Here is a 24,216-nt window from a genome sequence, read left to right as displayed (position 1 = left end):
CTAAAGAAAGCTTCAAAACAGGGAAAAACCAGTGCGATATACTTGAAAACCAAACTAATGTAGGCACATGTACAAATTTTTTCAACCAAGCAGGACTGTAAAGAAAGTTCTGAAAGAGGGGAAAAAAACAGTGCAACATGCTTGAAAATAAAGTTCAGCATACATGCTAAACAATGTTGATCTAAGTGGCCGAAAGATGATTAAAGCGGGTGTAAGCTGATTAAAAGAGGTCGATTAAAACAAAGGCAATAAAATTTAGAGATTCAGATAAGCTTTTTTTAGTTGTCTTAGGTTCATGTAGTTTTCAATGTGTGAGGTGAGAGCACAATCAGTTTTGCACACAATACCTGTATTGGAGACCTAGATAAATGGCAAGTTGCAAATAAAGAGACAATAAAGGGGAACATCTTTGTGTATCAATTTTGCATACAAAGGGCTGGATATACTTAGTTAATTCCACACACACACACACACACTGATTAGATCCAGCACTTGATGTATATATGTACATGTATATATATGTATGTATACATATACATATAGGTATACATAGTTAATTTAACACACACACACACACACACACACACACACGCACGCACATATAAATCTAAACTATGTAAGAATGTGATTAGATCTAGCTCTTTATGTACGTGTATACGAACATACGCGGACATCTAAGTAAATATAAATGCATGCACACATGCATATAGATATATACACACACACATGTACACACACACACACACACACACACACACACACACACACCCTCTTAAATTGAGCCCAGCAGAGTCCTATATAAATCCACCACCTCCTCTGGCCCTTCATGTGAATATATATACAGAGCCGGCTCTTCTACTAGCTAGTATATATTACGATCCCTCTTCTACTTCCATTTGATTGATTGCGCATTTTCACATTGACGATGCACCCCTCTCTTCTCCTCCTCCTCCTCCTCTGCTCTCTTGTTTGTTTCTTAGCTTTAGGGACCCTCTGCGCAGTCTCCGATGCGCGCGCCTTCTTTATCTTCGGCGATTCCCTCGTCGACAACGGCAACAACAACTACTTGGCTACCACGGCGCGCGCCGATGCCCCGCCTTATGGGATTGACTACCCTACCCACCGGCCGACGGGCCGATTCTCCAATGGGCTTAACATCCCTGACATTATCAGTTAACCGCATGCATAAAGAGCCACGATGAGATTAATTTTGTACATATTTAGTTCCTATCTTTTTTTCTTTTTTTTTTTTTTCACTCACATTGCGGTGCAATTATATATCTCAGGCGAGTATCTGGGAGCCGAATCCACATTGCCTTACTTGAGCCCTGAGCTTCAAGGCGAAAAACTACTCGTCGGTGCGAATTTCGCTTCGGCAGGGATCGGAATCCTCAACGACACCGGAATTCAATTTGTACGGACGCTACAAATTTATTCCATTCCATTTTAGATGTACTTAAAATTCTTTTCATAAATCGACGACGCGTTCTAATCTGGATATATATCGTGCGCGCATATATATGCAGGTAAACATAATTAGGATTAGCAGGCAACTGCTATACTTCGAGGAGTACCAGGAGCGGGTGAGTGCTCTCCTAGGTGAGGACCAGGCGAAGAAGCTAGTGAACCAGGCTCTCGTTCTCATCACTCTCGGGGGTAATGACTTTGTTAACAACTACTACTTGGTCCCCTACTCCGTGAGATCTCGTGAATTTGCGCTCCCGGACTATGTCCAGTTTATAATATTCGAGTACAAAAAAATTCTCACGGTACGTTCACTTACTGGTACAAGTATAATTTTCCAGCATTTGAAGTCGGTCGGTCGTACGTGTGTGTTACCCTCCCTGTCTAGTTTCAAGTTTGATCGATCTTACTTAGTAGATTCAATCAACTCATCTGAAAAGAAGAATTAAATTACATTATATATATATATATATAAATGACTAGATTTGGCATAACTAATTGGCCCATCAACATACATTAATTACTACTACAATATTGGTCAAACACAGTGCAAATCCATCCCCCTGGAGTGTGCTGTGCCGTGCTGTGCTGTGCTGGTCCAATTTTGCGTGAATTATATACGTATAGCTAGTTGCCATGCCATTCGGAGTAATAGAACACCTTAGAAGAGCCACATTCTCACTTTTAATGCAGAAGATTTTACAATTAAATTTTCTCGACAAAACAATAAACCTTAATGTGCAAACTTAAGAAATCATGCACAGCGTCATGGGGTCTTTATATAACTTTCCCGCTAATTGAAGCAGCTTGATTTTAAATAAAGTAGAAATTAACTTACTATCCAAAATACAACGTAAAATTCTCAAAGTTCCATCCGAGAATTTATACGGCGTGCTCAAGAATTGATGTGACTCCTCCATCTGCGAAACATAATCCCGACAAGTTAGCAGAGTAGCGTATGCGCCGCAGGTGAAATTAGTCCTTTAATTAATTAATTAAATCACCTTCCCTGCATGCACGCTTATGATCTCCCCTCAATACTCCGGGCCAATAACAGTGCCGAGAATATATAAAGGCGCAAAGCCGGTCTGCTGCAATCGACGTATACTTTGTTAGTTGGACGCGGTCAGCTAAACCGTCCTTTCCATTCTCCGGCACAAAAATTTATTGGCTAGGCGGTGAAATTTGCCCTCTTGCAAAATATACAGTAATAACTCACATGCCCACAAGAGGTCCATGACATTGACATTGTATACTACTGCTTCCATGCACGCACTTTATTGCTGCTATTCTTCTGACCGAAAATAACAGCTGCACACAAATTTATCCGGAAGATTGCTGTGAATGAGTTAGTTATAGCAACAGTGCTAATGCCATGGAACTGCCTAGTCATTAATTATTGACTATCAAAATTATTTTATTAGACAATCAAGTAAAATATGATTTAGGATATTTGAGTTCTATAGAAAATAAATTGAGTGAGTTTTCTACTTCATATATATATATATATATTAATTGAAACATTTTAGAATTAACAAAGACTTTTTTGCTTTAACAATGTAGAAGAGTCTAGTTTAATTGGATTTTCGCTACGAAATTCTTCCAACTATTTTGATCAAGATCAACATGCTCGGCCTCAATAAACTTGAACAATTCTATCCTCTTTTTCACAAGATTATTCGGTTTGAGCCTTTAATTTTGTGCCCGCTTGATGTGTTAGAAAATAATATTCAAAAATCACAAAATTTGGTTCGAGAAGACCTAAATTATGTTTAACGGTCTCCGTTGTTGATTCCGAATCCCTACAATAAAAAAATAGTTCATATCAAAATGCTCCCATGCAATTAAAATGTTAGGGCTAGTTTGGATTTGTGTCGCCAAACTTATCCGCTTTTATACTCCGTACGGTCTAACAAATTTAAAGGTAAAATTGAGGTGAGAATTGCAGCCGGGAAGATTGAAAGGTCTTTAATTGAGTTGTACCGGGAAACACAATCCTAAACCAGGCATTGAGCTGTTCGAGCAACTGCCATAGACACAATAAAAAAATAAAAAAAATAAAAAAAAATAGTTTTACAGCCCTTGCTAGTACGTAGTAATCTTGACAATAAATAAGAAGTTTCTTTCCCTTCCCCTGCAGTTGTCCTTCAAAAGAAGGGTATCGCATGTAGTAATTACTAAATTTGGTTGCTGGAAATTTACTGTAGAGTTTGATGGCAACCACCACTGATCAGGCATGCAATAAATATATATATATATATATATAGGAGGGCAAACAGTAAATACAAATGGGTAGATTTGGTTATTAATCTCCCCTGGGTGCAGAGTGGTCCAGAGCAACATTATGAAGAATTAAATTAGCAGAACTAATAAGGGAAAAGAAACAGCTAGACATTACCGAGCAGTACAGTGTATCTTTGGCCTAAGGACACTCTTATTATAGCAACATCTCTTCACATGCATATATGGGCCACCCAATTTCAAAGAGTATAGTGCTTGAACAGTTTCTGCACATTTGCAATATGCATGCTCTCCCGTCCCATATACATACGAATGTGAAATGGCAGCGCGCCCTTCTGTTAATCTAATTACGTGCCCCAGGAAAAGGAGAAGGTCATTTTATAGGAAAAGACGGAGCAGTAAAATATATATATATATATATAGAGAGAGAGAGAGAGGTTACTTTAGGGACTTGAATGCTCAAGTGAGAATATAATGGAGTTTGGTAATTGGTTTTACGTATAAGAGGCTTAAAATGCATTTAGATTTTAGGCTGAAAATTAAGGAGCTGTCCAAATATTTGGCATGATTTAAAATAAAATATATTACCAGAGAAAACAGCAATTTGGGGAGAAAAAAGTGTTCTTTTTTTAATTTTTTAGAATTTCGTTAAGTGAAAAGCCAAGAGCCAAGATTGAAATAAAATTTCTTATTCTGCATCACTCTCCGCCGTCGATGTCTCATGTGCTTCTTTGCAAATATATTAGACAAGGTTGACTCTTAAAGGGGCCTTTTAATTAGTTAGTTTGGCAAATTAAACCGAGTACCGATTGACTTAAATTCCTTTTTATTTTTATTTTTTCTTTTTTTTCTGTCTAAAATATCTGTTTTCCCACTTCCTTCTTTTTGTTTCTTTTTTTCTTTTCTCCCCAAAAACTGCTATTAATTGAAAGTACGACGTTTCTTCTATCTATTCGCTGAAATACGAGAGACTCCACCTTTGCATGCCTCGGAATTTTCAGAGGCTCTACGATTTGGGCGCGCGGCGAGTCATCGTCACCGGGACAGGGCCGCTCGGGTGCGTGCCGGCGGAGCTGGCGGTTAGAAGCCGGGACGGCAGCTGCGCTGCGGAGCTGATGAAAGCTGCAGATCTGTTTAATCCCCAGCTGGTGCACATCGTAAGGGACCTCAACAGCCAGATCGGATCTGACGTCTTCACCGTCGCCAATGCCCAGCGGATGCACTTTGACTACATTTCCAATCCACAGGCCTACGGTAACTGCATTAAACTACTTCTTCAGCAAATTTTTATCGCCTTAAATGATGGAGAACCCCCCGGCAGACATTACCGATTTCACATCGTCCCAGCTGACTGACTATACATATATATAACATAATAGTTCTCCAATCCATATAGAAACAAACTCCATAGCATATTAAGTGTGTTGCACTACATATGTACAAAAATATCGCTCATTAGCAGCATAATACATCCACGTCAAATGATTCGATGGTATTCTGTTGCTAACGACTAGCGACAAATATTACGTTCGTGCCTCTGTAAAATCATTTATTTTCTTTCTCTCTAAAAGAAAGAAAAAGAAAAAGAAAAAAAAGTCATCTATTTGCATACTTTATATAACTCATACCCTATAACAATCTGAATTTTTATACATCGGCCCTGTCACAACAAATTAAACCTTTTAAAAAAGTTTCCACCGATCTGACCCTTGTGATAATAACTTGTAGTTTAGGGGATATATATATTGCCGAGAAAATTTTATGTATGTGCATCCGTAAATTATATATTTGCTTTCTCTCTCTCTCAAAAAAAAAAGGTTAAACTACATAAAAATTATCTGAACTATTGATCATTTTTAGTTGTCTACCCGATCTTGCAAAAGTTTGATTTTTACTGATTTAGTTAGAATATGAAATTTCATGCAATTCTCAAAACTATAAACTCATTATAATAAGTAATAATTAGCTTAAATTTTGAAGTCAAAATATCATNAAGCCTTAAGATATAGATTGTGGAGGATATAACGAACACCTTTAAGGAGTTGGTTGCCTAGAAAACAGACCATCCAAACCTCATGTCTCATTTTATTCATATCATCACAGCCATTTAAAAATAAAAAAAGAAAGTAGAAAAGATAACAGAACTGCAATAAAATAGTGGGCGAAGGTCTATTCCAATATTCCAATATCCTTCAAGAAGCAATTGAAAAATGCAGGTTGAAATTGCAGGCATATGTGCAAAACATGGAATTAAAGCAAAACCTTAAAGAAAACTCAAAGAAAGGGAAAAAACAGTGGAGTATGATTGAAAACCAAAGTAATGTAGGCACATGCACAAACTTATGAAACCAGGCAAGATTGTAAAGTATTGTTAGGCCCATTCAACCTGCATTTTTTTTTATAGCTTTGGATCACAGTCACAGGGTAGGCAATCGAAAAATTATTAAGTTTTTTTTAGAAGGGTAGGCAATCGAAAAACTATTAAGTTTTTTTTTAGAAGGCAAAAAGCATTACATATCAAAGACGGAAGCCAACAAAAATTATGGAGATTTAGGAAACATAGAAATACTGATTTGAAGTCCTGAAAAGTTATAGGGGATACATATGTAAAAGAAAGGAGCATAGATAGCTGGACACAAAATAGGCAAGAACTTGAGTAGATTTCACGATTCAAGTATACAACTCCTAACTAAACGTAAGAAAAAAAGAGACTAAGGAAGCATGCTAGTACAGATAAATCTTATGTGAGATAAAGAACATTCTGGTGAATAAAAACAGTAATAGAATTTAGACCTAGGCAAAAGAAATCCTCAAATAAAAGAATGGATATGGAGGGCAAGAAAGGTACAAAAGGAAAAATAACAACTATAAATAGTTAGGTATAAGTACCTTGGAATAAAGTTGGAAGTAGAAGGTGCCTCAGTTGATAGTAGTAGGCAATTGCAAGAAGTGATGGAGGGCCAATGATCACAGAACATCAAGGTGAGAAAGGAAGCTCATTCTGCACTGCACTGCCCAGCCATTTGCAAGAAATTAAGAGCCAACTACCAAGAGCAACATATCAGGATGAAAGCTCGTTCTAATATCCACTGAAGGCATAGAGAATTCTTGATTAGCAGATGCCGAACAGTTATCATACATATAGAAAAGTTTTTTTCTATAGATCCAGATAAGTTTTTTTTTAGTTGTCTTCAATATGTGAGGTGGGAGCAAAATTAGTTTTCTTGACTTGAAATAAGGTGCAACTATATATATTTGCAAGAGAATAAAATTATGAATTTAGCATCTCAGACAATCATTTCAAAAACCAAGAAGACTAAAATTGAAAAGGTCTTGGTGGGAAAAAGGTGTAGTAGTCCAATGCATATATAAAGATACAGATATGTGGATGCAAGACAGTACTAAAGTTTGAAAGGCAAAGCTTTTAAAATAATATACATACACGTGTAGCAAGCTGCAAAAAAAAAAAAACTTCAAATATAATCAGCCGGTTCAATAGGTCAGGCATGCACAGGCACGCACACACACACACACATGCATACCTTAATACACATAAATCAAAAATCAAAAAAACCTAAATAAGTTGAGGCTTAGCAATTATTTCCATCCAACCTCAAAATATAGGTTTAGGAGGATACAATGAACAGGAAAGGTTGGTTGCCTATAAATTAGGCCATCCAAAACCCCTTTCTCATTTATTCTATCATCACGGCCTCAATGGACAACAGCAAGAACAATTGGAGACTACACACAGCCTTACTGCAAGAACAATTGGAGATTACACCCACCCTTAAGATATAGACTAAGGATTCAATGCATAAGAAGAGTTGGTTGTCTATAATTAGACCATCCAAAACTCATTCCTCTGTTTTTCAATCACCACAGCCTCGATGTTTTTCAATCACCACAACCTCGAAAACAGTAGTCAACAGAATTAGAGGGAATTGAGACGAATAGAGATGGAGATAACACTTCATTAGAGGAAATTGAGACGATCAGAGAGGAAGATAACACTTCAGTAATTACTGTATAGTATGATGAGGAGATCCCAAAAGCCAGTAAACATAAAATGCAACTTAATTTGGAGATATAGCCAGGACATTGCCATAATATTAGTTTTATCAAGAAATGTGCCCGAGACAATAAAGTAATACATCTTTGTGCAGCAAATTGGATTAACACTAGTTTGAAGATAGCAGCCAGTTGGGTGAAGTATTTGTTCTCATATTCCATCTTTGTGTAATTCAGTTTATGTGGGGGAAAAGCAATTTCGTCAAGAGTGCCCCCAAACTTAATTATGAGTGCCTATAGTCTTAATTAAAGAACATATAAAGAGACATAGATAAATAGTCAAGCTGCAAATAAAGAGTGAACAAAGGAGAACATCTTTGTATAGCAATTTTGTAAACAAAGGGCTGTATATAATAATTAGTTAATTTCACACACACACACATACACGCACACATATATCTTTGAATCTAAATAGTCAAGCTGCAAATAAAGAGTGAACGGAGAAGTACACCTTTCTAATCCAATTTTACAAATTAATAGTAGTTTTATCAAGAAATGTGTTAGAGATAATAAAGTAATACATATTTGTGTAGCAAATCGCAAAAAAAGAGTCAATTTTGGTTGTTGTATAGTATGATGTCGAGAAGCAAAACCCTAAAGAAAGCTTCAAAACAGGAAAAAACTAGTGCGATATACTTGAAAACCAAACTAATGTAGGCACATGTACAAATTTTTTTAACAAAGCAGGACTGTAAAGAAAGTTCTGAAAGAGGGGAAAAAAACAGTGCAACATGCTTGAAAATAAAGTTCAGCATACATGCTAAACAATGTTGATCTAAGTGGCCAAAAGATGATTAAAGCGGGTGTAAGCTGATTAAAAGAGGTCGATTAAAACAAAGGCAATAAAATTTAGAGATTCAGATAAGCTTTTTTTAGTTGCCTTAGGTTCATGTAGTTTTCAATGTGTGAGGTGAGAGCACAATCAGTTTTGCACACAATACCTATATTGGAGACCTAGATAAATAGGCAAGTTGTAAATAAAGAGACAACAAAGGGGAACATTTTTGTGTACCAATTTTGCACACAAAGGGCTGGATATACTTAGTTAATTCCCCCCCCCCCACACACACTGATTAGATCCAGCACTTGATATATATATGTACATGTATATATATGTATGTATACATATGCATATAGGTATACATAGTTAATTTAACACACACACACACACACACACACACATATGAATCTAAACTATGTAAGAATGTGATTAGATCTAGCTCTTTATGTACGTGTATACGAACATACGCGAACATCTAAGCAAATATAAATGCATGCACACATGCATATAGATATACATACACACACATGTACACACACACATTCACACACACACACACACACACATATATATATATATATATATACAACAATAAAAATACAGGAAAAAAAAAAGAACATAGGCAATAATAAAAGAAGTAGGAAAAATGTATAAATTAAAAATAGTGAGGCTCAGACATTATTTCCATCGAACCTTAAGATATAGGTTGAAGGAAATGTGAACACCAAGAGGTGGTTGCCTAGAAAGTAGGTTGTCCCAAACTCCTTATTTTTTTCATTTTTACCATCCACATGGCTGCAAAAGGAAATAGAAACAAAGTAGAAAATTTGCTTCATCTCAAGATATAGGTTGAGGAGGGTCCAAATGATACCCATAAGATGGTTTTCTATAGAGACGACATAGATTGACCCCAAGGGACGCACCGAGAGGAGGAGGAAGGGAGCCATCGGATGGAAAAACGAACGGCGTAGATTAACCCCCTGTTGGAGAATTGGAAGGCTGGAGGGGCAATGATATTAGTCCCAAATAGTAGATTGTATAGATTCATATTTCTTTACATGGCCACACAGCTGGAAGCTAACAGCAAGAGAAACTAGAGAAAAGCCTTAAGATATAGATTGTGGAGGATATAACGAACACCTTTAAGGAGTTGGTTGCCTAGAAAACAGACCATCCAAACCTCATGTCTCATTTTATTCATATCATCACAGCCATTTAAAAATGAAAAAAGAAAGTAGAAAAGATAACAGAACTGCAAGAAAATAGTGGGCGAAGGCCTATTCCAATATTCCAATAACCTTCAAGAGGCAATTGAAAAATGCAGGTTGAAATTGTAGGCACATGTGCAAAACATGGAATTAAAGCAAAACCTTAAAGAAAACTCAAAGAAAGCGAAAAAACAGTGGAGTATGATTGAAAACCAAAGTAATGTAGGCAAAGAAAACAGTAGGCGAAGGCTTATTCCAATATTCCAATATCCTTCAAGAGGCAATTGAAAAATGCAAGTTGAAATTGCAGGCACATGTGCAAAACATGGAATTAAAGCAAAACCTTAAAGAAAACTCAAAGAAAGGGAAAAAACAGTGGAGTATGATTGAAAACCAAAGTAATGTAAGCACATGCACAAACTTATGAAACCAAGCAAGATTGTAAAGTATTGTTAGGCCCATTCAACCTGCATTTTTTTTATAGCTTTGGATTACAGTCACAGGATAGGCAATTGAAAAACTATTAAGTTTTTTTTAGAAGGGTAGGCAGTCGAAAAACTATTAAGTTTTTTTTTAGAAGGCAAAAAGTAGCACATATCAAAGACGGAAGCCAACAAAAAGTATGGAGATTTAGGAAACATAGAAATACTGATTTGAAGTCCTGAAAAGTTACAGGGAATACATATGTAAAAGAAAAGTAGCATAGATAGCTGGACACAAAATAGGCAAAACCAGCTAACTACATATCAGATTTGGTGGCACCTACATTTAGCCCAAAAGAAGTCCCCCAAATCTAAACTAAATCCAAAGCTACACAGATTAGGCACAAAAGCAGTACGACAAAGGCACCAGGACCCAAAATCCAAGACCCAACATTTAATCCAAAGGAGCGGACAAAGCACCCGATGCAGCAGATTCAGTATCGGGGTCAATTGGACCAAGGCGGTTCACCACTGCGTGGCATTCATTGATACCGCGGCGTATCTTGATCCGATCATCAACATATTCATTCTTTTGTATAACAGTGGAGACATAGCAATCCCTTAGCAAATTATAATCTTGTATTAACTTATTATACTGTGCAACTACCACAGCATTTTCTGTTGTGACGTGATCGTAGAGGCCCTTATAGAGTAGATACCTATCGTAGTTAGCATCTGTAACATCCAAATCCAACTCATCAACCAACTTTTTAACTGCTAAGCGAGCCGCGTCTTGCTCGGCAGCAGCAGAGGTGGAAGATTGTGCACTCCAACACCGAGTAGATTCAACTATAGTTCCAGAGCATTGTATCGGAACATCCGCATAAGCTAAAAACTTCCCCTCAGCATCTACCGACACAACGAACTGGGGCACCTCCACCTGAAGCTGTTCGCATATCTCATGGAGCAACCTAACATAGAAAATATGGACTTTCGACATACCGGTAGCTGCAGAAACAAACAAAGATGCAATAGGGAAATAGCAAGTGGAAGGAAGGAAGGGAAAAGAAAGAAAAAACAGTCAATAAGCATAGTGAATAACGTATGAAATACAATATTGGAGTTGCAAAAGCAGGGAATAAAACATTAAAGCCGCTATTTAGGTTGCAAAGAAGCTGCTGTTTATGTTTTGGCCATGCGCTGCGAGCGTGGTAGTAAAAACCAAGGAAGTAGTAGTAAAAACCAAGGAAGTATGGGTGCTAGGCAAAATTCAAACAATTAAGACACTGTCCATGTTTTGCTCGAGCACCAAATTGAGTGCTGAAAAAGCTGTGAAAAAAACAGTCAACGGAGGAATAAAGTTGAATGCTGAAAGGCGAGGGGAAAAAACACCAAAGTTGCTGTTTATAAAACAGTAAACAGGCTCAGATTGTGGGGGATTGTAAGACATGCCACATCCAAAAAAAAAACACCAAAAAGTGGCAAATGAACAATGGCCACTATATATATGCCCAAATTTCGTGCATTTTTTGCGAACGGACCACAACTGAGAGCGGTTACCCGCGCACGTGCCATCCAAGCTCGCCAGTTGTGCCGTCATGAGACATTACTGTCATTGAGGGCTTTGATCACAAATCCGCGCAGATTAACACTTGGGGGCTTTAGCAGTAAATTATCCTGGAACAACTCAATAGCATGGCAGGCCAAATGCATTGGTTGTGGCTATCCTAGTTTCTTATTTGATAGGCCCACCCCACATCATCACAGCCGTCAAAAAACCAACAAAAGGAATAAAGAGAAAAAAGATCAAAAAGAGTATCAGAAGCAAATAATTTTCATTAAAACAGGATAAACCAACAAAAGGAATAAAGAGAAAAAAGATCAAAAAGAGTATCAGAAGCAAATAATTTTCATTAAAACACGGTAAAGAAGGAAATAATAAAAACATCATCACAGCGGTCAAAAGAACCAACCAAAGGAATAAACTGAAAAAAGACCAAAAGAAGGAATAGAATAAAAAGTGTCCATTAAAACATGGTAAAGAAGTAAAAAAGATATTAATTAGGACACAGTGAAAGAAATAATAAAGAAAGAAAGGATAAATCTAACGGCGAACAGCAAATGTAATATTCCCAAAAAGCAGGGATAAGCGGCTAACTACCAACGGAACACCAACCAAATGTGCAGATGCGAGTGGTTGCCCGCAAGCGGACCGTCCAAACTCCATGCATTCACGACAGATGAGGGGAGGGGGGAGGGCGGGGCAGTTCTAAGCAGTTGCCCATACAGGGAAAGTACGCCCAAATCCCCCGCCCCCTAATAGTAAAAAATATAGTTGTTGCCAAGTAACGTCACCATCACGCCGCAATTATTTTTCAAGGCCAAGAACATGCATACAAAAAGTAGATAAATAATGAGAACAGTCAAAGGCATCCGGTGCAGCTTGTGAAAAAAGTAGAATAAGTACGCCACAGTTAAAGCGAGACAGAGCTTTTTTTTCTCCACTGGCACATCAAAAGGGCATTAAAAAATCTTCTAAAAGAACACCAGCAACCTAACAAAGCCACTCAGCAAGGGTCAGCAACGCCGGCAATGGCAAAGCCATATTTTGTCCTGACTTGCATATCCACAGGGTCTTTAAATAACTTTAAAAGATCAATGAAACATTTGACAATATTTTAAAAGCAAAATAAACTGGTAGGACTGAAAACAAACATTAAGAAAAGGGATGTCTATAAACAGTACGCCCAAATCCCCCGCCCCACCAATTTAGAAATCGGAAAAACGAAATCAATCAAAATAAGAAAAAAAACGCTTAGCAGGAAAAAAATTTATGGGCACCTAGAGAAGGAAAGTCTGTAGAGCTATCAAAGGTGTGTAGGAGATTAGCATCTATGTAATAGTAAAATGCCATTTTATATCTTTTATACTTTAAAAAGAGTTTTATCCCACTTTTAGACTTGTGTACAGAAACGATCTGTACTTTGATGAAAAGGCTAGGGTATTTATAGAAAAGCTAGAGTAGATCAGTAGAGAAGAGAAGAGGAAGAAGCAACTCGCGGAGAAGATTCAAAAAATGAAGGAAAAATATATCCGTCTCGTCGTGCTGTCGAATCAGTGGGCTGGCAAAACCCTCAGAGGAAGATAGAGAAAAGAAAGAAGAGAGTAAAGAGTAGCACCGGCGACCATGGGCGACAGGAGTTTAGATCGCCCGTTGGATTGCCGAGGGCAGCAACACGAACCATCGGATCGGCCAAATAGGGTAGGTGTAGGCGACCGCATCATGACGCCTAACGATGGATAGCTCACGCATTGGAGGAGCGGTGGAAGGAGAAGATGGAGGGGAGAGAGAGAGGTGTTGAGAGTGAGAGAGAGAGGGGATGAGAGAGAGAGAGAGAGAGAGAGAGGCGATGAGAGGGTCGTTCATCGAGAGAAGGAGAGAGAGAAAGATGCGCGCGAGAGAGAGAGAGAGCGGCGTTTCGGGTATCGGAAGGGGCACGCGCAAGGGATGCGCGGAGAGGAGGAGGAAGGGAGCTGTCCGATGGGGAGAACGGACGGCGCAGATTGACCCCAAGGGACACGTCNGCTGGCAAAACCCTCAGAGGAAGATAGAGAAAAGAAAGAAGAGAGTAAAGAGTAGCACCGGCGACCATGGGCGACAGGAGTTTAGATCGCCCGTTGGATTGCCGAGGGCAGCAACACGAACCATCGGATCGGCCAAATAGGGTAGGTGTAGGCGACCGCATCATGACACCTAACGATGGACAGCTCACGCATCGGAGGAGCGGTGGAAGGAGAAGATGGAGGGGAAAGAGAAAGGTGTTGAGAGTGAGAGAGAGAAGCGATAAGAGAGAGAGAGAGGCGATGAGAGAGAGAGGCATCGAGAGAAGGAGAGAGAGAAAGATGCGCGCGAGAGAGAGAGAGAGCGGCGTTTCGGGTATCGGAAGGGGCACGCGCAAGGGATGCGCGGAGAGGAGGAGGAAGGGAGCTGTCCGATGGGGAGAACGGACGGCGCAGATTGACCCCAAGGGACACGTCGAGAGGAGGGGAAGGGAGCCATCGGATGAAAAGAGGAGGGGAAGGAACAGTGCAGATTAACCCCCCTGTCGGAGAATGGGAAGGCTGGAGGGGCAATGATATTCCGCCACGTGGCGGAATAGAAGTCCCAAATAGTAAGATTGTATAGATGATTTTACTTTTATCCATAATTTTATAAATTTTTGGGAAAACTTCAAAAACCCCCCATGTGTTTTCGTAGTTTCTCACTTTGCCCCCTGTGGTTTCAAATGTATCAAATTGCCCCCCTGTGGTTTCGTTTTTATCTTTTCGATAGCTTTTTCGTTAATATTTCATTAAATTATATGCAAAAAACTTCAGATACCCATCTAGATTTATCAAATATTTACTTTAGTACCCTTTAATTTTAACTTTATCATTGATTTAAGAAAAAAAATAATGAAATTGATAAGAAAAAGAAAAAAAAGAAACCACAGGGGAGCAAATTGATACATTTTAAATTACAGGGGAGCAAAGTGAGAAACTACGAAACCACAGGAGAGGTTTTCGAAGTTTTTCCTAAATTTTTTTATCCATGACTTGCATATATATTTTTTTTATTTCGACATATCCTTGCGCATCCAACTTTTTATCAAATTTAAAAGCAAAACTATATTGAAACATAAAAATCACAAGTGCTACAAAATATACCTACCGAAAAATACTCCGTAGGGGTTTCTGTAAGAAAACTTTAATATACAACGGCAAATAGGAAAAAAAAAAGAATAAATTTAGAATCTTTTTAAAATTACCAAACAGATATAAGAATCTGTATAAAAATTAATCATAAAATAAAACTAGAATTAGAAAAATGCCAGTGGTACAGTCTAAAAATAGATGTACATTTTACGCCCTTCATTCTAGAATTAAAATAAAATTGATAATACAAGAGCCCATTGTATGAGTCATTAGATAAGGGGCGTTTCGTTCGGCGTAAAATGAATTGTAAAATTATTTTCGGTATGAAAAACGCTTTTTTGCTTGTTTGGTTCGCCGTAAAAACTATATTTTCGTAAAAATATTTTTACAGATTTGAAAGAAAATTGAAGTTTTCGTTTTCTACTATTTTTCGGCAGAAAAAAAAAAACTCAAGATAAGGAGAATTTTTTTCATTCATTTTTTTTTCACCAACCAAACAAATGTGAATTTTTTTTTTCCTTTAAGCCAAATAAATATTGATAAAAAATTATTAATTTTTCTATAAATTAAATACTATAAAATATAAAGCTATTTTTCTAGGGGAAATTTTTTTCACAATAATTAAATTTACGTTAAATCAAACGGACCCAGAAGCAAATGTGTAAGATTTATATGGCTCTGTATTACATGCAGCAGTAGCAGTACCCCTCGAATTATCATGTTCCGCGTTCATACACCGAGAATCAAGGTGAGGTCGCAACTCTCGGAGCCCCGATCGTGCGGCGCAGGATAGCCGAAGGATACGAGAGCCTTAGATCTATGTAAAGACCCCGCGGAACCTTCTACTCTCTTCTCGTCTCTTCTCTTCTTCCTCGCCCCGCGGGAGAAAAGCGGCCCTAGAAATCCCCCGCGGCCGCGCCACCTCGACCTCGGCCTCCACCTCCGAGAGCTCCGAGAGATGGTAATTAATGGCGGATCCCTCCTCCTCCCTATCCCTTAGGCGTTTTCTTCTAACCTCTTTGCTGTTTGTTCTCTTCTCCTCAGGCGCCGAAGAAGGACAAGGCTCCGCCGCCCTCCTCGAAGCCCGCCAAATCCGGCGGCGGGAAGCAGAAGAAGAAGGTAATGCCGTCGTCGATGCAGCCTTATTGATTCGGCTCGTTTCGGTCGGGTCTAGGGTTTTGAAATCAGGGTTTTGTGGTGTAGAAATGGAGCAAGGGGAAGCAGAAGGAGAAGGTGAACAACGCGGTGCTCTTCGATCAGGCGGGCTACGACAAGATGCTCTCCGAGGTCCCCAAGTACAAGCTCATCACTCCTTCCGTGCTCTCGGAGAGATTGAGGGTACATCATTTAATTCCTATCCTGTTACGTCTTATTTAGATGTGTTTTTGAGGAAAGATAACATCTCGGCGTGCTTTGTCCGCTACAAATTTGCAATTTTTTATTCTTACTTTCCTTTTTCATTCTGACGAAAATAAGTTAGTTCTTGACTTTGGGATCATCGTTCATCTTATTAGCGTGTGAGTTTTGCTCTAGCTTGATGCTGTGTAGGAGAGAGACCCATTTAGTATGTGATTAATTGACTACTCAAGCAGGCTCATCCCGCCTGTCGGCTCGAACCTGCTCTTTGGAAGATGTGAGAAAAGGGATAAATTGAATCGCTAGGAACTGTTTCACTTGTTATATGGATTCGGCGAAGTTAAAAATAGCCTTAGCGTTGAACCAGAAACTACAGAACTGGATTTCTAGGGAAGCGAAGAAGCCAATAGCATTAATTTTATCGGAGTCCTGCTTTGTAATTTTTATGGATCATTTTTTTTCCTATTTCAATGAATTTCTTAGTTTACATTGTAATTTCACCAAAATATATAGCTGGTGTTATGTAATCATTCTACTTTTTCTTTCTTATTTCAGTGAATTTGTTAGTTTACATAGTAGTTTCACCGAAAGACATATCTAAGTCACGTGAGACTTGGTAGGGCTAATTTTCTTCATTATGCTCACATACATATTTGTCGAGTTTATAAAGATAGTTGTTGGAATAGCTGTGATTCTGCGAAATGATTTGGAGGGATGAGTACCCCAATGTCATTGCATTTTGCATCATACTGGAAATTGACTGCCCCAGTTGGTCCTATACATGTGACCAGCGATTTTTTGTTTAGTGGGAGTACGTATAGTGATGATTAATTAGAAACTTAATTTTGACGGTGAATTCTTTTTGGATAATGTATTATTTATTTGAGTAGCAAGAAAGATAGAAAGAACATAGGTATAATAAATTAAAGTTCATTTAGGTTATTGAACTTTAATTCGTTTCGGTGAAGGCACTGGACTGCAATTTTTGTTTTGAGCACACTTTGTTAACTCCATATGATTTTTCAACTAAAACAACTAAGTGATAACTATTTTAGTTCTTACATCATTTTCTAAAGACATTACTACTAATTTCCTGCAGATGATCTTCCTCGTAATTCTGTTATCAAAATGCCTCTTTGAGGTGATACTGGATATAATATTTTTTAGATGATATCCCAGTTAAAATGGCATGCTTTTTTTTTTCTTTTTTTGTAACTGATTTAGGTGCCACATAAATACTTATCGCAAGTATTAATTGAAATTTGACTAGTGACCTAATTGAACTATAAATGAAAATTTCACCGACTTAATTGAAAAATTAAAGTTAGCAAAAGTACGGACTGATGGTGTAATTTACCCCACATAGGGATGGCTACATTTAAAAGTATGGTTGAGTGCACAAATAGATATTCCAAATGTCCATCCATAGTCTGTTTGCTTGATGTTAAAAATAGTAAAGGGGGAAGTATCTAGTGATTTTATACTCTGTAAGTGATTACTTGAGCTAAATAGATCTTATGCAAATTTATCCTTACAGCTTGACTACCAGTAGTTGACCTTTAAATTGCCACTATTTGGATTGTTATACCCTTTTAGATTTATAATTTATGGTTTACATCGAATGGCAGGAAAGTTAGAATGAAAATATTACAAGTGAAAATCATTAAAAAGATATTTATCTAAGTGTAGAATGCTAATTTTGTAGAAGAAAAACTCAACTTTAATCGGTCAACTAATGCAGAGGGGTATGTTTGCAGATGATGCAACTTTGGAGGGATATATTTGATAACTGAAACTTTCTATGTATAAATATACAATTTTGTTACTTTGTAAGGATACATATGCAAATCCTTGTATTTATTTTAATTTATTTTACTTTACTGAATTATATGTTTTACTAAATTAATCACCGACTTAAAAAATTTCATTGCCCTAACTATTTTTCTGTTGAAAAAGTGTTGATTTTGTTAATAATTGATGATCAGTACCTAATAAAGTTTTTAAGGCTGTTTGGTTCACAGTTTGTAATATTTGGTAATCCTCCATATTTCTATTGAAAATATGCAAAACATTACCATTCAACTCAAGTTGGGTAGTTATAAAAGGTGTTAGTAGAGTAATGGAATTATTGTAGATTCCTAAATAATAGGAATACTAGATTATCATAGGTTAGGAGGTTTTTTTATTTCCATACTTGACAGGAATCATTATTAGTCGATAAACAAAATATAACAGTTCGTAACAACCTCCCAATGCAAGTGGCTTGATAAGTTAGTAAAAAACTTGTCATTCCAAATATTAAGTGTACAACATTCCAAAATATTATGAACCTTGAACCAAACGTCCTCTTACTTTAAAGAGATTTTTAAACCTAATTAACTAAATATTTCAAATCAAAACAAATAAAAGTTGAGGGGTGCTATTAAAAAAACACTATAATTCAGGGGTCTATTGTAAAATAGCCTCGAGTTGATGGGGTCTCCATGCATTCAATTTTTTTCTTTTTTTGGGGTGAGAGAGAGAGAGAGAGAGAGAGAGAGAGAGAGAGGGAGGGAGGGAGGAGAAGGCTTCTCTTGTGAGAGGGTGGGGGAGCGGCACTTCAATAGGGGGAGAGAGAGAGAGAGAGAGACCCACCACCTCCTCTAGCAGCAGATGAGGAGGCTCCTTTCGTTGTAGAGGAGGAACAAAGACTTGAATTTTATCATTTATATAAGCATTATCATCATTTAGAAAATCTTTTAAGTTGGAGCTGGAGCTTCTACTATTGGGCAGGAAAAAGCCCTTGCTGTGTCCCGTTTTAGACTTTAAAAGATGACAAATGGTATGTTTTTGGCTACCGCACTGTTTGGCCCAGCAAAAGCCGGGCCAAACAGGTAGTTGCCTATGGTGAAGGATGGTTCTCACCTTATCTTTTTTTTGTCCACACGCACAAATCATACTGAGGCCACACAAACATACTCCATACACCTGCAATTTCAGTACAGTATATTTACAGGTTTCTTGGCGGGTTATTGGTTCAGTAGTTCACATTCAACAGGTTTCTTGGCGTTTTTTTGTCTACGCTCTTTTTCGGATCAACAGCATGCTTCACACATTTCTCTCCCTCCCCTCCTCCCTTCACCTCTCCTTCCCTTCCCTGTCTCCTTACTAGGTCCTAATATTAGCTGCCTTGTGTTTTACGTAGTGATTGAATATTTCACAACATCTGTGGTGTTCTCGTCTTTTGTTTGTTGTATGTGATGTTTTCCATTTGAGGACGAGTAAGCAGCATACCAGCCTCCTTACATATTATCAAATGGTGAACATTACATAGCAAGTGCTCGAGATATTTTGATCTCTATCCTTGTTTCAGCGATTGTCTTGCTCGTCGTCATGAAACCTGCAACTAAGCCTTTTTCTCCCCTTTAATTTTTCGTTCAGATTAATGGTTCTCTGGCTCGAAGGGCCATCAAGGACTTGATGGCCAGGGGCGCCATCAGGATGGTTTCAGCGCACGCCAGCCAGCAGATCTACACCCGAGCGACTAATACTTAGTAGGGATTTTGCTCGAGATCCAGAGAGTTCTAGAACAACGTATTTTCTCACTTCAATTGGTGTGCTTTGTTGCCTTTTGTTCTAGTCGAGGACTCCAAAGATTCTATTGATGGTTGAGTATTGTTATTAGCTGCTTTTGGTTTTATGACAAGTTAATCAAGGTAGTTTGGTAATGGAGATCTACATTCTCCGTGAAGATTAACTGCGTTTTGCTGTCTGTAATTTCCAGCTTAGTACTTTCAGTTGTTGAGTGATAAATATTCTTATATCCTGTTATAAAGTGGCAAATTAAATCCTTGTGCGTGCACTTTAAAGTGGAGAAGGGTGGATAGAGATGAATTTTCCTCTATTAAAGCATGAATTGCGTTGCCTACGTATTCGATATTTTATTCAAGTTCGTCAACCAAGTTCTTAGAGCAAAATAACATGGAGTGTTATGGACCAGGGAGCAATGATCCCGAGTTCTTTTCGTCTGGGAAATGTTTCATCCTGAAAAAGTTCTAAAAAAAGCTTAGCAATGTAAAGAAATAAATTTGCTGTGCTTTAGTTGGTAGGGGTATCGTAACAATTTTGGTTCACCAAACACGGCTCTCTAGAGGGTAACGAAAGCATTGAAACATCATTGAAGCTAAAAGCGCACAACAACTCTTTTAGGTATCGGTTGATTCGGATATAAGTAAGAACCGGCTAATTCAGAAATAAGTATATTTTTAAGTATGAATTAGATTATTTTTGTGTTTGGATGAAATTGGGATGTTTTCGGGAATAAGAAAAATAGTATTTGTATAGATAAAGAAAGATAGCGAATAATTATAAATAATTACCCCTCTTATTATATTTGAATTTAAATTTTTAAATTTTATATTTATATTATTAAATTAAAAATTTTAACTTTTAAATTTCAAATTTTGAAATTAAAATTTTAAAATTTAAAAACTCAAATTTTAAATTCAAAATTTTAAATTTTAAATTTCAAACTTTAAGTTTAAGATCAAATTTAAATTTTAAAAATATAAAATATCAAAGTTTAAATTTTAAAAAATTAAAATATCAAAATTAAAAATTAAAATTTAAAAGTTAGAATTTAAAATTATAAACTTTAATTTTGAGATTACAAATTATAAATTTTAAAATTTTTAAAATTTTAAAATAAGAATAGAGGTGGGAACAATTAATAAAAATAATTTTATTAAAATAAATTTATGAATTTGATAAAAATAAATTTTTTAATAAATTTATAATTTTTTTAAAAATTCTAAAAAAAACTTAAACTTAAATTTAATAAAAATAATTTATTTAATATTTAAATATAATTTATTNGTATTATTTATATATGCTTTTAGTTTTAGCAGTTCTATACTACTGGTTGTAGTGTTGTATGATTACATGTACAGGTACAGCTTTCGCTTCGTATACAGGAAAAATTTCTATGTATACGGCAGGTCTGTTGGCGTGCTCGGAGAAACGAGTAATCCGGAGTGTGACAGTAGAAACGATTAATAAAAATAATTTATTATAATAAATGTATAATTTTTTTAAAAATTCTACTTAAACTTAAATTTAATAAAAAAAATTTATTATAATATTTAAATATAATTTATTATAAAATTTATTATAATATTTAAATATAAATAATATGTATTAATATAGTACAATTAATAATTTTATAATAAAAATAATATATTATAATATATAATATATGATATATTATATTTTTTATAATTTAGTTTTAATTTAATTTATAATTTTAATAAAGTTGAAAATTAAACATTAGAATAACACTATTCCACCAAAATGGTGAAATGGTAAATTTCAAGCTATTCCGAAATAGCTGGAAATAGTAAGGTTTGACCGGCCTGAATTATCAAGCATCTATTATTACTATATACTAAAGTTCTTGGAGTGAGGTTGTTGTACTGCCACATGTCGTTGGGATCCTTTCGACGCACCTAGTGCATCATAGACCGGTGGCTGTGGACATATATATGGTCCACGGGAGGGTCTTGGATGTATCTGTTCTATATATATTCTTCTAACTAAAATTTGTGGAGTGAAGTTGCTGTGCTGCCACGTGTTACAGTGCGTGGGGTAATATCTCTGTGTTGACACGTGTCCCATCTATATTTACGCTGCACCCAGTGTACCATAAATCCAATAACAATTTTTTTTTTATTTTAATATAAGATATTTAAAATACTATAACATAAATTTAATTAATGAAATTTTATTCTAAAATTTTACTTTTGACAATTCTATCTAAAATTTTATTTTGACTTTTTTATCAGATAAATTTGCTGGTGTGTATCACATACACTAATTAGGGCGTGTTTGGTTCGCTTCTTTTTCACCCTAGAATCGGAATCGGAATCGGAATGGGTGAATCCGTTTATAGGTGTTTGGTACGCGGGAGTCCCATTCCGATTCTGATTCCTGAGTGGAATAGGAATCCCGCAATCACCTCATTTTTCAATCCGGCCTAGGAGGCCGGATTGAAAGTTGAATCCGAACGGAATGGATATTTATTCGGATTAAATTTATTTTTTCAACTTTTTTAATTAAAATATGAGTTAAAATTTAAAATTAAATATATAATTTTAAATTTTAATTTGAACTTAAATTAAAAATTAAAATTTAATCAAGTATTTCGAATCTAACTTATGAATTTTAATTTAAATTAAATTTTAATTTATATAAAGTTTTATTCAAATTTTATTTCAAACTTAAATTAAATTTATGGATTCAAATTAAAATTTAAATTGTAATTTTAGTTTGAATTTGAATAAATCAAAATTTAGTTTCATAATTTGAATTATCCACTCAACTTCAAAGTTTAATTTTTTTTAAAAAAAATAGATTTAAAATTTTGACATTATTTCAAAATTTTGATATAAATTTTTAATATTTAAATTTTTAATTTGAATTTAAATTAATATATTATAAAGATAATGTTAATATATTAATTTGATTACGTTTTTTATATCCACCTGAACCAAACATCGACAATGAGAATGATTTATTCCGATTCCGATTCAGGTGATGAACCAAACAGAATTAGGTAATGAGTCATTTCGATTTCGATTCTAGCTTATTTTGATTCCGATTCCGATTCCGATTCTGATTCCGACTCTGAACCAAACATGCCCTAGTGTACACATACATATCATATGCACAGTGAAATTTTAGGGTTCTAGAAATTTTAGGGTCCTGGGGTTTTAGGGTTTTTTAGGGTTTCAGGTTTTTAGGTTTTTATGGTTATTAGGGTTTTAGTATTAATGTTTTAGAGTTCTAAGGTTTTAGGATTTAGGCTTTGGAATCGCAGGAATGAAAATTTAATTAGCGAGTGCACACAAAATAATTTTATTAGGCTTCGTTTGAGATTGCGGGGAGAATGCGTCACGTGTGGTGAGAAAGTACGTTGGAAAAATACCTTGTTTGTTTCCGTACATAATATTACGTTCCGCATATCGCGATCAGTCTGTAACGATATATTTTCTGCGGTCCCACCGGAGAACGCAGAAGTATATCCCTATATACTTTTTCCTTAACTCAATTTTATCTAATAGCGTTAGATAGACCTCAATACCAAACTAAGCCTACCGCATATCGCGATGAGTCGGTAACGATATATTTTCTGCGGTCCTACCGGAGAACGCAGAAGTATATCCCTATATGCTTTTTCCTCAACTCAATTTTATCTAATAGTGTTAGATAGACCTCAATACCAAACTAAGCCTAGTATTTTTATTATAATTAGCTGGTAAATTAATCATAACTCAACTAAAATTTTTTTGTTAACTTGTGTTAAGTAGAAGTTTTATAACAAATGTTGGCAGAAAGGATTTTATGATATAATTTATGCTTTTTTGAGAGATAACGTCGATATTGGCAACTTTCAAACGACATTTGTAATATCTTTAAAATTTTAAGGGTATGTTTGAAATGGCCCCTAATTTTCATTTCAATAATTTAAATCAATTAAATAAAAAGTATATTAAATTTAATAATATTTTTTAAAATTTAAAATTTATAATAATTAGTAGCTAGGTGAGCAATTGAATTTAATGAAACTTTTAATTAACTAATAATAACAACTCAAATAAAATGAAAGTTTAGGAAAGATTATCAATGAAAGTCCACAGACTAAGCTTGGTGGTGTGCAGCAGCACTTACCGTTGGGGGAGAGTCACCGGTGATTTCTTAAGGGGCGTTTCCATTGACAAATCTTTATATAGATCCAGTCAAACTCAAGTATAATTTTTTTTTCATTATTGTTTATCTTAATTAATACGTAAGATAGCCAGATAAATTTTTTTTTTATTCTCCCAAATTCGAATTCCTCGGAAAGAGAAATCTACAGTCCGTTGTGAAAGAATCTTTCGAGAAATTGGCCATGATATATCTTGATCCATATATATATATATATATATATATATATATATATATA

The 24,216-nt window shown here is 36.0% G+C and overlaps 2 protein-coding genes across 2 annotated transcripts; both read left to right on the top strand.

Annotated features, from left to right (window-relative positions):
• Positions 821 to 5,640, top strand: LOC109710199 (GDSL esterase/lipase At5g33370-like). Its single transcript, XM_020232680.1, has 4 exons — positions 821 to 1,172; positions 1,287 to 1,414; positions 1,527 to 1,769; positions 4,707 to 5,640. The coding sequence occupies exons 1-4, from the start codon at positions 926 to 928 to the stop codon at positions 5,058 to 5,060; spliced, it is 972 nt and encodes a 323-aa protein (XP_020088269.1). The 5' UTR covers positions 821 to 925; the 3' UTR covers positions 5,061 to 5,640.
• Positions 15,682 to 20,069, top strand: LOC109710200 (40S ribosomal protein S25). Its single transcript, XM_020232681.1, has 4 exons — positions 15,682 to 15,843; positions 15,927 to 16,001; positions 16,086 to 16,220; positions 19,659 to 20,069. The coding sequence occupies exons 1-4, from the start codon at positions 15,841 to 15,843 to the stop codon at positions 19,770 to 19,772; spliced, it is 327 nt and encodes a 108-aa protein (XP_020088270.1). The 5' UTR covers positions 15,682 to 15,840; the 3' UTR covers positions 19,773 to 20,069.

The sequence above is a fragment of the Ananas comosus genome, linkage group 5 (genome assembly GCF_001540865.1).
Source record: "Ananas comosus cultivar F153 linkage group 5, ASM154086v1, whole genome shotgun sequence".
NCBI lineage: Eukaryota > Viridiplantae > Streptophyta > Magnoliopsida > Poales > Bromeliaceae > Ananas > Ananas comosus.
The sequence above is the reverse complement of the archived record's forward strand: the minus strand, read 5'-3'. Positions and strand labels throughout refer to the sequence as shown.